At 39.7% G+C, this 13,567-nt stretch overlaps 1 protein-coding gene across 1 annotated transcript in view; it reads right to left on the reverse strand.

Moving 5' to 3' along the window:
* Positions 1–8,622, reverse strand: part of MMP20 (matrix metallopeptidase 20) — a 50,474-nt gene extending 41,852 nt beyond the window's left edge. The window contains exons 1-2 of the mRNA XM_067750845.1: positions 8,497–8,622; positions 1,948–2,195 (exon numbers count right to left, since the gene is read on the reverse strand). Coding sequence (XP_067606946.1) covers positions 1,948–2,195; positions 8,497–8,622 — 374 coding nt within the window. The remainder of the gene's footprint in view (positions 1–1,947; positions 2,196–8,496) is intronic.
* Between the last annotated feature and the right edge of the window lie 4,945 nt (positions 8,623–13,567).

Below are 13,567 nucleotides of genomic sequence, written 5' to 3' on the forward strand. Positions count from 1 at the left end.
CAAGCACTATGCTATATTTTGTCTTTTGCAGTCCTTTGGGCTATGTTAAAAGGAGTTATTCTGAGATCCAGTAGCTATACAGACAGAGTACTAAGATAGTCTCTAGTTCCTTTTTGGGTGGGGTGGGGGAGAAGGAGAGTTGTTTGGGAGCAACTGGATGGGCAGTGTGGAGGGTGCTTTTGGGACTGCCCAAAATATTATCACAAGAATATTATACTTCTTTAAGTCCCAAATTAGCTTGATCTCTCCCCTTGTCTTTGCTGTGCATAATCACTGACTAAAATTCTATGATACAGTTTATTTTAAGAAATGACAGAAAAAACTTCATGAGTTTATATAAAATATTTCTGTCTTGCCCTTAATCATCTCATAATCTTTTGGGTGTTTAATTCTTTATAGGGTGTTTCTTCCCCAAATGCTTTGATTTTTGTGGAATTCTTATGCTGGAGCAGAGGCTAATAATTGTGTTCAGCACCACCTTAATTGACTCTTAGGCTCATAGCAACTGACAAGTGGCCTAGAGGAATCATCTGATCTCTCTTTGGGTTTGAGCCCCCATTTGATCACAGGGAATCACTGGTGTGCTGCTACAGTTTAACAACCAGTTCTATGACCAAAACTCCTCATCTGTAGGGTTTGCTGATTTCCATACTGTAAGTACCCTCACTATGGCTAATTTCAACAACCAACTTGCCATGAGTGAACGTAAAGTTGGGAGGAGATGAGTAGCAGCACATCATTTCCATCATACAGATAAGAGATGTAAATGACCTCGTGAATATAGATAATAGTAAAATGTAGTATAATAATTAGGAAGCACCATGGACGGTCCAATGGAGGAGGGTGGACCAACCTGGGAAGGAGGCCTGTACTGGCCCCACAAATGGATGCAGGCTGAGGGGCTGGAATTCTGGCCTGAAAACCCAGAGTACAGTGAGGGTGTAGATTCTGGTTGGGTGAATGAGTCCTCTTGGATCATGCAGAATCCTTGTTCCGCCTGGGACAGGAGGAATCCAGAGGATGGCCAGGTGGGGGCCAGGCTCAACTGTGGAGGTGGAGGGGGGTAAGGTGGGAGATGGGAGAGCCTGGGGCTAGGGGCTGACTGGCTCCCGCTTTGCCTACAAGTCAGGTTCAGATGTCACTGGCCAGTCCCTGGGTGACTTGGTAGCTCCCTCCATGTGCTGCCACAGTTCTCTGCTTAGACCTGTAGTTTCACACTTCTCACCCGGAGCTGCGACTGTTTGTATGCGTGTCTCCCCCAAAGAAGAGGAAAGGTGATCTACTCACCTTTACATCTCCAATACTGAATGCCTATGGTAGACATTTAATAAATTGTCAATAAATTATTATTGGAATTAATAAAAAACTAATTTATCAGTAGGTGAGTTTATTTACTTCTGATTTAAAAGATTGTTTTAAGAAAACTGGTTGGTACCATCAGGTTATTAATCCTAGACTAGTTTATTTTTCTTTAGAGAAAAATGTGTTGTCTCTGATAAAATTGTAATGCCTAAAACGGCCAGCCATTATGATACTCTTGACATCATATTTTCTAGTGAATTCTCCACTGTCATTTTCTAAAGATTAGACCTAAAAAGTTCTTATGCTCTCTTATGATTGTGATGAGTCATTTTTTTTTTTTTTTTTTTTGCGGTACGCGGGCCTCTCACCGCTGTGGCCTCTTCCGCTGCGGAGCAACAGACTCCGGACGCGCAGGCTCAGCGGCCACGGCCCACGGGCGCAGCCGCTCCGCGGCATGCGGGATCCTCCCGGACCGGGGCACGAACCTGCGTCCCCTGCATCGGCAGGCGGACTCTCAACCACTGCGCCACCAGGGAAGCCCGAGTCATGATTTTTATACATCAGAAGGAAGATATTTTTAAATGAAAAGAAAGAAGGAGAGAAAGGCTCTTTCTCTCCGAATTTGGAAAGACTCGATCTCATTACCTGTATGTCAAAGTATTTTTTTTCCATTTGGGTTCACCTGGGAAGAGGCGATAGTTTGCCACATCAGGAACTCCACAGCGAGGCCTCTTGATCACATCCATGGTGGCCCGGTCTAACTTCCCGGTGACTCGGAGGCCGAAGAAAGCCTGCAGCTCCTTAATGTTTTTAACCATGGAATTGCCTCCTCTTGCAATCATCTCACCAATCTGGTGCCCTCCTTTCTTTGTGTAATATTTGTCAAGGTATGCCTGAAATGGAGAGGCAGGCTGACATCCACAGCACAATCTCTGGACAACACTTATGCTCAGGTAAGAAAGGGAAGGTATTCTTGATATGCTAAAGATAGTGTGCAGAGCATATTCCCACTTTTGAAAAAATTAGATATATTTGCATAGATGAAGCTTAGACAGATATATGCCAAGTTATTAACAACAATTGTCTTTGGGCGGTGGGATTTTAGATTTTTTTATGTGCGTGCCTTTTATACTTTTTCTACAATGAATAGTTGTTTGAAGAGAAAAAAATAATGGAAGGAGAATAATGTGAACATTTTCCCCACGGACCATTTATTTGTCATTGAGGTCTTTACCAATTTGTAAAACAAAGACTCTCCTATTTTTCTAGTAAGCAGTTATTTGTGTCGTATTTTCATTATACATTATGCAAGATCAGTATGTTCTTAACTCTCTGCGGCTTTATATTGCATCCTCTCATCTTATACAAAGGCAGCAGGTCAATCTGTTTCCCAGCTGAGACTTTTAATTAATTCAGGTGTGTTCAATACATGGGGTGCAAATTGTTTCCAAGGGGCATGTTTCCTAGGACTGGCTCTTTGCCCCTTGAAGCAAATGAAATTAGCCATAAATTATAAGGCTTTTACTTGCGCTTAAAGGCTTAAAACCCTAATGTACCACTCAAAACACTCTGTATGACTTCTTGGGTGAAGTGAGTGAGACAGGGTCGTGAAAATGCAGGGTCAGAGCCTGCTGTTGGCCCAGGAATTTCACCCACCCAACTTATTTCAGGAAAACAAAAAGCAGCTAAATCTTTATATCTATATTTTATTAAATATAAAATTTTATATTTGTATATTATTATAAGGTACTTATTTGTTGTATATAAATAATATTATTTATATATTTTTGAAAAATACTTAATGGCATGGAGTAATGAAGTCAATATAATGGCAATATACTGAGAAAGGTAGAAGTAAAATATTTATACATAATTTCATAAAATCGTATAATGTAAATAGATTATATTCATGTTTATTATATCTGTATATTAATATAATAATGTTAGCATCTATATTAACACTTAAAATTAAGACATTAATCAAGACATTGATAATTAACATATATATAATTTATAATAAACATAAGTAACATAAATAATGGAAGGAAATAAGTCTGAATGTTAATCTTGTTTATCTCTTGGTTTTAAAATTATGGGTGACAATTTATTCTTTATCCTTTCCTATATCCCAAAGTTTTCTGCTATGAACATGAACTGTAATTGTTAAGGAAAAAAAGAAAAGGAGTAAGACTCGCTCACTTGTTTGGACAAGGTGTTCTGTGTCCTTACTGTGGGGTCAACCAATCCTTACTCCTTGCCCTGTTTATGAGAGGAGCTCACTTCCCTGGTGGTCGTTCTTTGTAAAAATCTTACTGAGATGAGAACCCAAGAGGAGGAAAAGGGCGATGGAGCCCTGAAACAAAGCCCTGCTCTTTGTTTCAGGGCAGGTGCCCTGAAACAAAGGTGTAACTATTTGCTTTCATTTCCATGTCTGGTTAGGCCATTTTAAATCAACATTTTATGTTCCTGATCTTTTTGGCAGGATGACGTTGATTCTCTGAGCCATTCTGTTTGCTCAAGCTGATGCTGTGATAACATGATGCTCATGGTAAGTCTGAATTACTCTCTTCAGAGGTGAGCTCTGTGCGGAAAGCCAAATGCTCCATATTTTCTGAGGCCGTTTTGATTTCAAATATTTTATTCCCTTGTTAGGTTATGTGTTACACTTACACTCTAAATTCTAATTTTGGTTTTATGAAATATGGTCATATAAGAAGATGCTTCTGATATATTAAGTGAAAAGAGGTTTACAACTATTATTATGGTACAAGCCACCTTTGTAAACAGAAGTCTGTGCATATTAATACACACAGATATATAGTCCTAAACTAGGACTAGGATGAGGAAGTGGGTGGGGGTTTGCCAAATACTCAATGATCAAGAAAAATAATGTTTAATGAAATATTTTTGGAAAAAATAAAAATTAATGCGTAAAATCTATGATGGACAAAATATCAACATTTTAAATAAAGACAGGGTCCAAGCTTGTGTCACTCCTTCATGTTAGTCCCAGCACTGAGTCATAGAAAGGGTTTTGAAAAATGTAGACTAAGGGATTAACAGTGGTTATATTTTAGTGATGGAATTGAGAATAATTCATTTTTAGTTATATATGTTTTATATATATATATTTCAAAATATGCTTAAGATGCTAGACCTGCAACTCAAAAGGTTTAAGGCAAGTCATAGTAAATAGGATTAAAACTATCTTTAATGAAGTAAAGATAAAATCAAAAACTATTTCTACTTAAAGAGACCACAAGGATTGGTTACTGCAGTGACACAGGTGAGTTGCTCCCTACTGGGTGCTCCCACGGAATGTGGTTCTTAGACTAGTGAACACCTGCCACCTTGTACCATAGTCTACCAGCTTCTCATCACTCTCACCTCTGGTTTCTCAGGCTGGGGATCGTGATGCCTTCACAGATATGGCCCTGGCCTGACCCAGTTCTAGGTGCAGAGTAGATGTTCAGTTACCATTTGAGCTATTTTTCTTTAGGTAAAATATAGAAAATATGCTTCTTTGAAGAATTATCAAGCTCTCTGAAGTACAGAGAGCCCAAATTATTCTGTACACTTTCTTGCCAAAGTTATTGATGAGGTTTTAGCATACTTTTCAGAGTCAAAATGTTCATTTAGGCACAAAGATGCCCACTTAGAACTGTGTTTGTGTTCTATTCTAACACTTGTGTGCTGTTGGCTCAACACCTAATTGTGGGCCTGGGTCAAAGATTTCAGGACTCACCAGAATTGTCCTACGTGCCTCACCACCCTCCGTACTCCCCCACTGTTGAAACCACAGGAGTCTAGGGTTGGCAATATGGTGGTCCCCTCTCCGTGTCTCCAACAATATTTGACAGATAAGAATAGCAGAGGCCTCGAGGGCAGTCCCAGAAGCTAGTGGCCCAAGTCCCCCTCCCAACTCTTCTTTCAGTGCACTTTCCTAGTGTCCTTCCTGAGAGTGAAGAGCTTAAAGTTCAGATTTAAGTGTGCTTCAGGACAAGGTGAAGTTCAAGATATGGTTCTTCAATATTTCTTTCTGTTTTGGCTAAGCCACAGGAATGGAACTGTGGGAACTTTTTGCTGTGTGACAAATCCTAGGTTCTAAAAATCTTGGGCAATTCCTTTTGTTGTCAGGTTTCTCGTCTATAACATGAGGCTGGTGTCTATCCTACCCATACCAGTATGAGGATCCAGTGAGATCCTTAGTGTGAAAATACTTTGAAATGTATCAAAAGACTTTAAAATGTATATACCTTTTTACTCATTAATTACACTTCTGGAAATCTATCCTGAAAAAAATAATCCTTTAGGTTAGGCTGATGTACAAAAATGTTCATAGAAACATTATTCATATGGAAATATTCCATGTATCCAACAAAGGAAATGGCTAAATAAATTATAACTCACTTATATTCTGAAATATTTGTAACTTTATAACATGATCTTTATGAACATAGTATAAAATCAAAATTTTATTGTGTTATAATAATAAGAAAGGTAGGAACCAAATTTTGAGTATAATGACAATTAAAAAATATCTTTATGCACAGAAAGTAAAAGGGTAGTAAAAGTACCTGAATTTAACAGTTTGTATTTGGAAGGTTTTTTGTTTATTTTCTTTAATTATAAGTTCATAATAATGTGATTATAAAAGCTTATATTATTTTAAGAACAATTTAACAGCCTGTATTAAATGTTGTATTGATATTATTATTTTAAAAAAAAACAAACAAAAAGTAGAATAAAACTCTGGATTATGAGACTAAGTATGTCATCATTTTCCAAGCCTTTATGATAATTAGCCAATCAGAATTTAAAAGATACAAGTGGGCATTAAATCAACTAAAAACCTGTTTATCTTTTCAAGCATAGATTATCGTGTTCATGGGTTTAGGAAGAAGCAAATAGTATTTGGAAACGTTTCCTGCCTCGAGTTTCCCGGCACAGGAAACCATTTGTTATCTCTTAGTGAGCGATCTAGAAAGAAGAGAACAGTGTAGAAGGGGCTTAACCTGACCTGGACCCCCAGGCCCCAGGTGTATGCTGGTCTGGCCTGACTCTGGGACTCAGACAGTATCTTCTTGCCATGCTAGCCCGATGCTCCAATCCAAGCTCTTTCAGTCCCCGGCTGCTGCACTCGCTCTTTTCTCTGCCTGGACTGCTCTGTCTCCAGATCTTCACACGACTGTGAAGTTCAGGTTCACGTAGCTCTTTACCTCAAATATCACTTCCTCAGAGAATCCTTCCTGGACTACTCAAGTGAAAATGCCCCCCAGGGTCCCAGTAACTCACTATCATCCTAATTTATTTTTTAATATCACTTGGGGACTTATTGACTGACTTGTTTGTCTCCTCCCAGCATCTTCCCACTCCTCCATCATCCCCATGCCAGCGCCATAAGAACAGGGACTTGACTTGTTTTGTTCACTGATGTTTGTCCAGTGCTTAGAACAGGTCCTGGCACATAGCATACAGTAAACTTTCAATAAATAATTGCTGAATGAATGAACTTAAGCTATTTTAATGAAATAAGCCTATTTTCATGTCATTTCATTTGTTGTATTGTAAGGCTGCCTAAGTTGTTAAATATTTCTATAAACTATAAGATGGGACAGTAATTCTTTCTAGGCACTGGGATCCACTTGAGAGGTTTGCCCTGATCATTCCAGCTTGCTGCCATGGCCTCAGCATGACCCTCCTTCTGGAGGTCCCAAAGCCTCTAGTTTCTGAATCAGGGTGGCATGAGGCTGGGTGATGGAAGATTACATTTGGGGAGAAGGGATTCAAAGCTTGGTGCCACCAGCAAAATACAATTTGAAATAGACCCCCAGTATTGTGAGATATGTTATTTGGAATTTAGTTCGTCTGAAAGTGGGCTCAAGTCAAAGGAGGTTCAATTCAACAGGTCTGTGCTCGGCATCCACTGTGCTGTTTACATGCAGGGCTGATGTTCAAAATGTTTAACGACTGGTGGGGCAGGGGGATGGACCAATTAGCATGGAAGAGTGGTGTAAACAGTCAGTAGGGACACGCCGGTGTGTACAGGTGACAATCAGCTCTGCAATGTGTACCCAGTTGTAGCCTGGCAGGTAGGAAAGCAACCCTGAGGCAGGGTTGGCAATCACAGATGCGCTATCATTTTGACAAACACTTGAAACAAAGGCCCTGGTGCAAAAACATCTCACTTACACATCTTTCATGAATGTTGGAAATTCCTTCATTGAAGACTTTTTCTTAAGGTAAAGTTCGCCACTTCTCTTTAAATGTTAAAAACAAAACACTTGGATGCAAATATACATTGAATCACTTTGAGTCACACTTAGTCTTTGAAGAAATTCTGATATGTATTATTTTATCAGATCCTCTCCGACAGTCAGGAGAGATTTTAAAGGAGGGGAAGGTACAGAAATTGTAAGTAAATAAGGTACTTGGTGAATATGCTTTAGAGAGGAGAGACCCTCACATGAGAAGCAGGTAGCCACCCAGCAAAAACTTGGTTCACTTCAATTTTTTTTTTTTTTTTTGTGGTACATGGGCCTACTCACTGTTGTGGCCTCTCCTGTTGCGGACGCGCAGGCTCAGTGGCCATGGCTCACGGGCCTAGCCGCTCTGCGGCATGTGGGATCTTCCTGGACTGGGGCACGAACCCGTGTCCCCTGCATCGGCAGGTGGACTCCCAACCACTGCGCCACCAGGGAAGCCCGGTTTACTTCAAATTTTGATCAAGTTTGCCCTGAGTACAAGAGCCATTTTTCTAAAAAGTGAACACAGGAAATCTTTCTGTTGCGACTGTTAGGAATCTTAGCACTAAGTTTCCGACCCACCTCTACTGTGCAAATCTTACACTTTGATTTTTATTTTTCTGCCCTTATTTTTCCTCCTACGTTGCTCCTCAAATACTTCTTTTGTCTTTTTTTGTAATGCATGTATTTTTGCTAGCCGCCTCAAATTCTGTGTGCAGCAAGATACCCGAATAGACATTCATTCATTTATTTATGCAATCATGCAACACAGGCACTCAGTGTGTACCAGACACCAGCCTTAGCTGTACAGGGGATCATATCCATTAGACTTTAGTGGACTTAGAAAATGATTTCAAAGCCATAACAGATTTTCCTTATTTTCTCATTATCCCCTTTAGGTTTTCTGGGGCAGGAGGGGGAAGAGGGAATTGTGCAAAGATTCACAAACCTGTGCGAGGTGGTAGCTGTTCCTTGAGGTCCTGGGGGTGGCTGCAAATAGGGAGGGGGCTGCAGTGGAAAACTTCAGAGCCGTGACGAGGAGGACAGCAAGGCCAGATGCAGGGAGCACCTTCATCTCCTCCTGGTGGGTTGGTAATTATAGCAGCCTGGGGGATGGCAGACAGTGCACGTTTGCACTTCGACCTTGAGCTGCTTTTATAGAGTCAAACAGGTCTGGGCCCTCAGAGCAAGGATGATTCATGTCTCAAAAGGTAATTATACAGCTCCTTTCTCCGCTGATGACGGGGTAACACAGCAGTACACAGGAGTCAGGGAACCTTCACTCTTTGCAATTTACCAAGTGGCAAAACGAGAAAAACAGTCACTTTTAATGCAGTTTTCAGCTACTTACATGAATTGGAGTAAACGTGATTAATTTGAACCCACATCAACTGAAACATTTGATGAGTCTCAGTTTGGGGCTTTTCCATTCTGCTGGCAGAGAAGGTAAATGAGTAGAATATACTTTAACTTGACTTCTACCTCTGGGCTCCCCACACATCTACCCCATTCACCTTCTTCTGTATCCACTTGGACATTTCTCAGAAACAAATGCTGTTTATAATGATGGTTCTGGGACACGCAAGATCCTGAATCATCAAGGAAGCATTACCTTATACCATGCTGACTTAGGGTGGAAGGTGCACTGGTAATTGTTAGAAAGCTTTTGAATAAGTTAACATAAGAGAGATATTCTTCATTAACCGAAACCGTCAATTCCCCATTCTCTGTGCACTCTGGTTAACTGGAGTCATACTCTTGTTCCTGGCTCTGATTTGGATGGATCCTGATTTAGAGATAGCATGGAGAAATGGTGTTGTATGGTGGAAAAAGTACTTTGGCATCAGACAAACTGAGATTAAATTTTGTTTAAGATACTTCCTAGCTGGGTGACTTTGGGCAAGTTATGTAACCTCTCTGAACATCATTTTTTTTTTTAATCTGCAAAAGACTGACAGTAATACTGTGTGTAAGCCCCTCATGTTACAGAGGTAGCATAGCATGTGACATGGTGTCTGTGGGTGTCACTTGCATCCAGTAGACCTGGGTTCAAGTCTTAGTTCTGACACTTGTCCATATGACTGAGCAGGTTACTTAATCTCTTTCAGCTGTGGTAATTTTGCCTGAAAAATAGGGAAAAAGGTACCTACTTTGAAGAATTGTCATAAAGGAGTAAATCAGGTCATAACAAAGCCCTCAGCAGAGTGCTCAGTAGACGTCAGCTCTTACAGAATAATGTTCAATTTATCTTTTTACTTTATTACCAGGCACCAGGTAGGCTTTTTTTTAAAATGAATTAATTGTTCTTAAATTATTTCACTCTGGAGTTTTTTTTTAATTTTTGAAATTTATTTAATTAATTTATTTATGGCTGCGTTGGGTCTTCGTTGCTATGTGTGGGCTTTCTCTAGTTGCGGCGATCAGGGGCTACTCTTCGTCGTGGTGTGCAGGCTTCTCATTGCAGCGGCTTCTCGTTGCAGAGTATGGGCTCTAGGTGTGCGGGCTTCAGTAGTTGTGGCATGTGGGCTCAGTAGTTATGCCTCGCGGGCTCTACAGCGCAGGCTCAGTAGTTGTGGCGCACGGGCTTAAGTGCTCTGCGGCATGTGGGACCCTCCGTGGCATGTGGGATCTTCCCGGACGGGGGCTCGAACCCATGTCCCCTGCATTGGCAAGCAGATTCTTAACCACTGCACCACCAGGGAAGTCCCACCAGGTAGGCTTTTAATTAATGTTTTTTGAATGGATGAGTGGATGACTCAATGATTCTCAAAGTGTAGTTCCTGGACTAGCAGCATTACTATTACCGGGGAACCTGTTGGAAATACAAATTCTCAGGCCCCACCCAGACTTACTGGATCAGAAACTGTGGGAATGGGGCCCAGCAGATGCATTTAAACAAGACTTCCAGGTCATTCTGATGCATGCTAAAGTTGGAAAACCACTGGAGTAGATGAGCAAACAGGATTATGAAGTATGGGATGAAACGAAAATATATACAAAGTGCCAAGAACATCCTGGTCACAGAAAGTATTCAGTATTGCCCTTGCCATCTACAGCAGTGTATCTTAGTGGTGACATACCTGGTATTTAAAGTCATTTGTGAAGTCTGTTGCAAATAATTTAATACTATTATTTGTTAAATGATAAAAATACATAAATGTCTTACTTTCGCACTTAGGCTAGATTCAAAGTTATTACTATAGTGATCTCTCTCTCTCTTGCTCTGTTTGCATGCTGACACATTTTCCTGCATGAAGAGAAAACAGTGGGGTTATGGCCATGTATGGTGTCTAGTGAATAACCCCAGGTACTCAACGAGAGTTTGTCACACATGTGAACATCATCTCTGTTATATGCTGTGAGGCACACAAGACATGATCCTCAGAAGAAAAAAGAAAGAAAACCGCAGATCTAGTAGACTAATCCAACTAACTGAATTATAAGTTCCTTGGAGAATGAATGATATAAAAGTCATGTAAGTTTGTTTTATAAATGAATGAATGAATGTACAAACATATACTCATTGTCTCTTTTTGGTCTAAGTAAAGGAAAATACTATGACAACAATCTTTCAAAATTTGCATTTATACGTTCTCCTGTCCTCTGCAGTGCTACTACTACACTTTCACAGCAGCTGCCACAATTGAAAAACAAAGAATGAGTCCTTGAAATTTCCCTCTATTTGATCGTCTCATTCCCCCAATTTCTCCCCAAACCACTGTTGCAATTCATCTTGATGGCCCCAATGCAGGCAGGGAGTGAAGGAACGATAGCAAGAAATTCTCGGACCTATAGAGAGAAAATACTCTCACCTCCAGAACTCCAAAGAATTTGCTAAGTCCCATTTTTGGAAGTAGACTGAAGTAAATAACTGCTTATAAGGTATGATCTAGATATTTCTAGAAGATTCCAGTATCCACTCTTCAATTGCGTGAATGCAATGAATCCCAATATTCCCAAGTATGACACTTCGATTGTTAAGGGCAAAAACTGAAGAGGAGTAGCAATTTATGTTCTTATAAGTCATTTACACATTAATGTGAGTAGGTATTACCTCAAGGCCAGTGCTAGGCAACACCTTTGACCCTTCCAAAGTGACAAACTCAAGCTGGTAATTTCTCACTAGGTGTTTTTTTGTCCTGACTTTCTCTCTTCACAGGGGAGCAAAAGTTTCCTTTCTTTCTATCATTCTTGTGTCAAATCTAAACTAAATCCAAATCATTCTAACCTAAAAAGATCATATCAAAGCAAGTCAATGACTAAAAGGGAATAGAATGAGAGCCCGTATCACAGAGAAATGTGGAAAGCATAGTATCTGTAGAAAAATCAGATTATAAAAATAATACACATGAAACAGGAGGTTGGTAGCCTCTGGGCAGGGTTGATGTTTTGGGGTCCTGCAGACTTTGTAGAACTTTACACAGAACTAAAGTTTCCATGTACCACTAATGTAAGAGGATAAGCATTTTAAATTACAGAATCAAGTTTACTGCAAAGAACTGCTTTTTTCTAGACCCTAGCTGAATTTGATTCCATAGGGGTTTTCGTAAATCCTCAACATTGAAGTTGCTGAGATGGTGCCTGCTGTGCATGTTATGCATTGATGAATAATTGTTGAATAAATTACTGATTGCCCAGTTGACTTATTAAAGGGCTCTGTATTTAGACAGACCTAGAATTAAATATTGACTTGGTCACTTTCTAGATATATTACTAGTCAGTGTTATTATGTTTCAAGCTATGAAAACCAGTTTTGGATAGTTTAAGAGAAAACATTTTTTTTTTAAAGGATATCAGGTAGCTTAGAGAACTGCCAGGAAGCCTGGAGCATCAGGCTGGAAGAACCAGCAGGACTAAGGGCAGAAGAAACCAGAGCCAAGGAATTATCAGTTGTGGGACCCTTGCCTCTTACTACTGGACAATGCTCCAGATGGATAGTCAAGGCTACTGCTGCTCTTGTTTCTATGTCTTTTTCTCACTCCCTCAGTATTCAGAGTCTTTAATGAGAAATTCTATTGGTTGGGCCTGGGTCATGTGCCCTCACCCTGATGTCCAGAGGCAAGAAGCAGGCCTCCATACTAAGAGGCAGGACAGCTTCCATAGAGACCACCAATTATATATAAATAAATAAATAAATAAATATGAGATGGGACTATCCCCCAGAGAGAAAATTGGTGCTGGGCAACCAAAGAACAAATCAAAACCAAACCCAGAAAATGTCTACCACAATCTGTGAAACCTCCTAAACTACTCCTGCATTGTCAAATGGTGAGGGGGCGAGGTGGGGATAATACCTATGTCAAGGGATGTTGAGAGGATTAAATGGATGCTTAGTGTTCAGTCCAGTTCATAAATAGGAGACTACAGAATTGCTTTTTGCCATGATTTTCAAAAATTCCACAGAAATATTGTGAAGGATTAATAAAAAATGAATATATGACATTTTCTTACTTCTAAGATACCATCGGCTATTGAATTGACCATTGATTAAAATAACAGTTGTGGGGAAAAAATAAAGCATTACATCATTAAATGTATACACTGACATGCTATATATTGTTCAAGTGTGTTTTGTCTGTCTTTCACTTCTAGAATGTAAGCTCCATAAGGATAAGGACTCTATCTTTTGTCTGCAGCAATATCCCTAGTGCATAAAACAGTGCCTGGTACAAAATAGGTTTTCAATAAATAGCTGTTGAATAAATGAATGTATGAATGAGTAACTGATTGAATGATTAAAGTTAGGAATAAGAAAAATAAGATTGCCCTTAGGGAGAGAAATTTTTCCTTAATCCATGTAATGAATCAAACAAAGGTGTGTAGCATTACCCTAAGTTATTGAAATTTTTATTAAACCCTTATTATATGCCAGACATTGAGCCAAGCACCTTACGTACATTTTCCACACAACTATAGAACACCTCATTTTACAAATGAAGAAACTTGGGCTTAGGTAAGGTGAATAATTAGTTGAACTGCATGTAGATATTAAGTGGTAGCTCCATGATTTTAACCCAAAT

This window comes from Pseudorca crassidens, chromosome 9, assembly GCF_039906515.1.
Source record: "Pseudorca crassidens isolate mPseCra1 chromosome 9, mPseCra1.hap1, whole genome shotgun sequence".
Taxonomy (NCBI): domain Eukaryota; kingdom Metazoa; phylum Chordata; class Mammalia; order Artiodactyla; family Delphinidae; genus Pseudorca; species Pseudorca crassidens.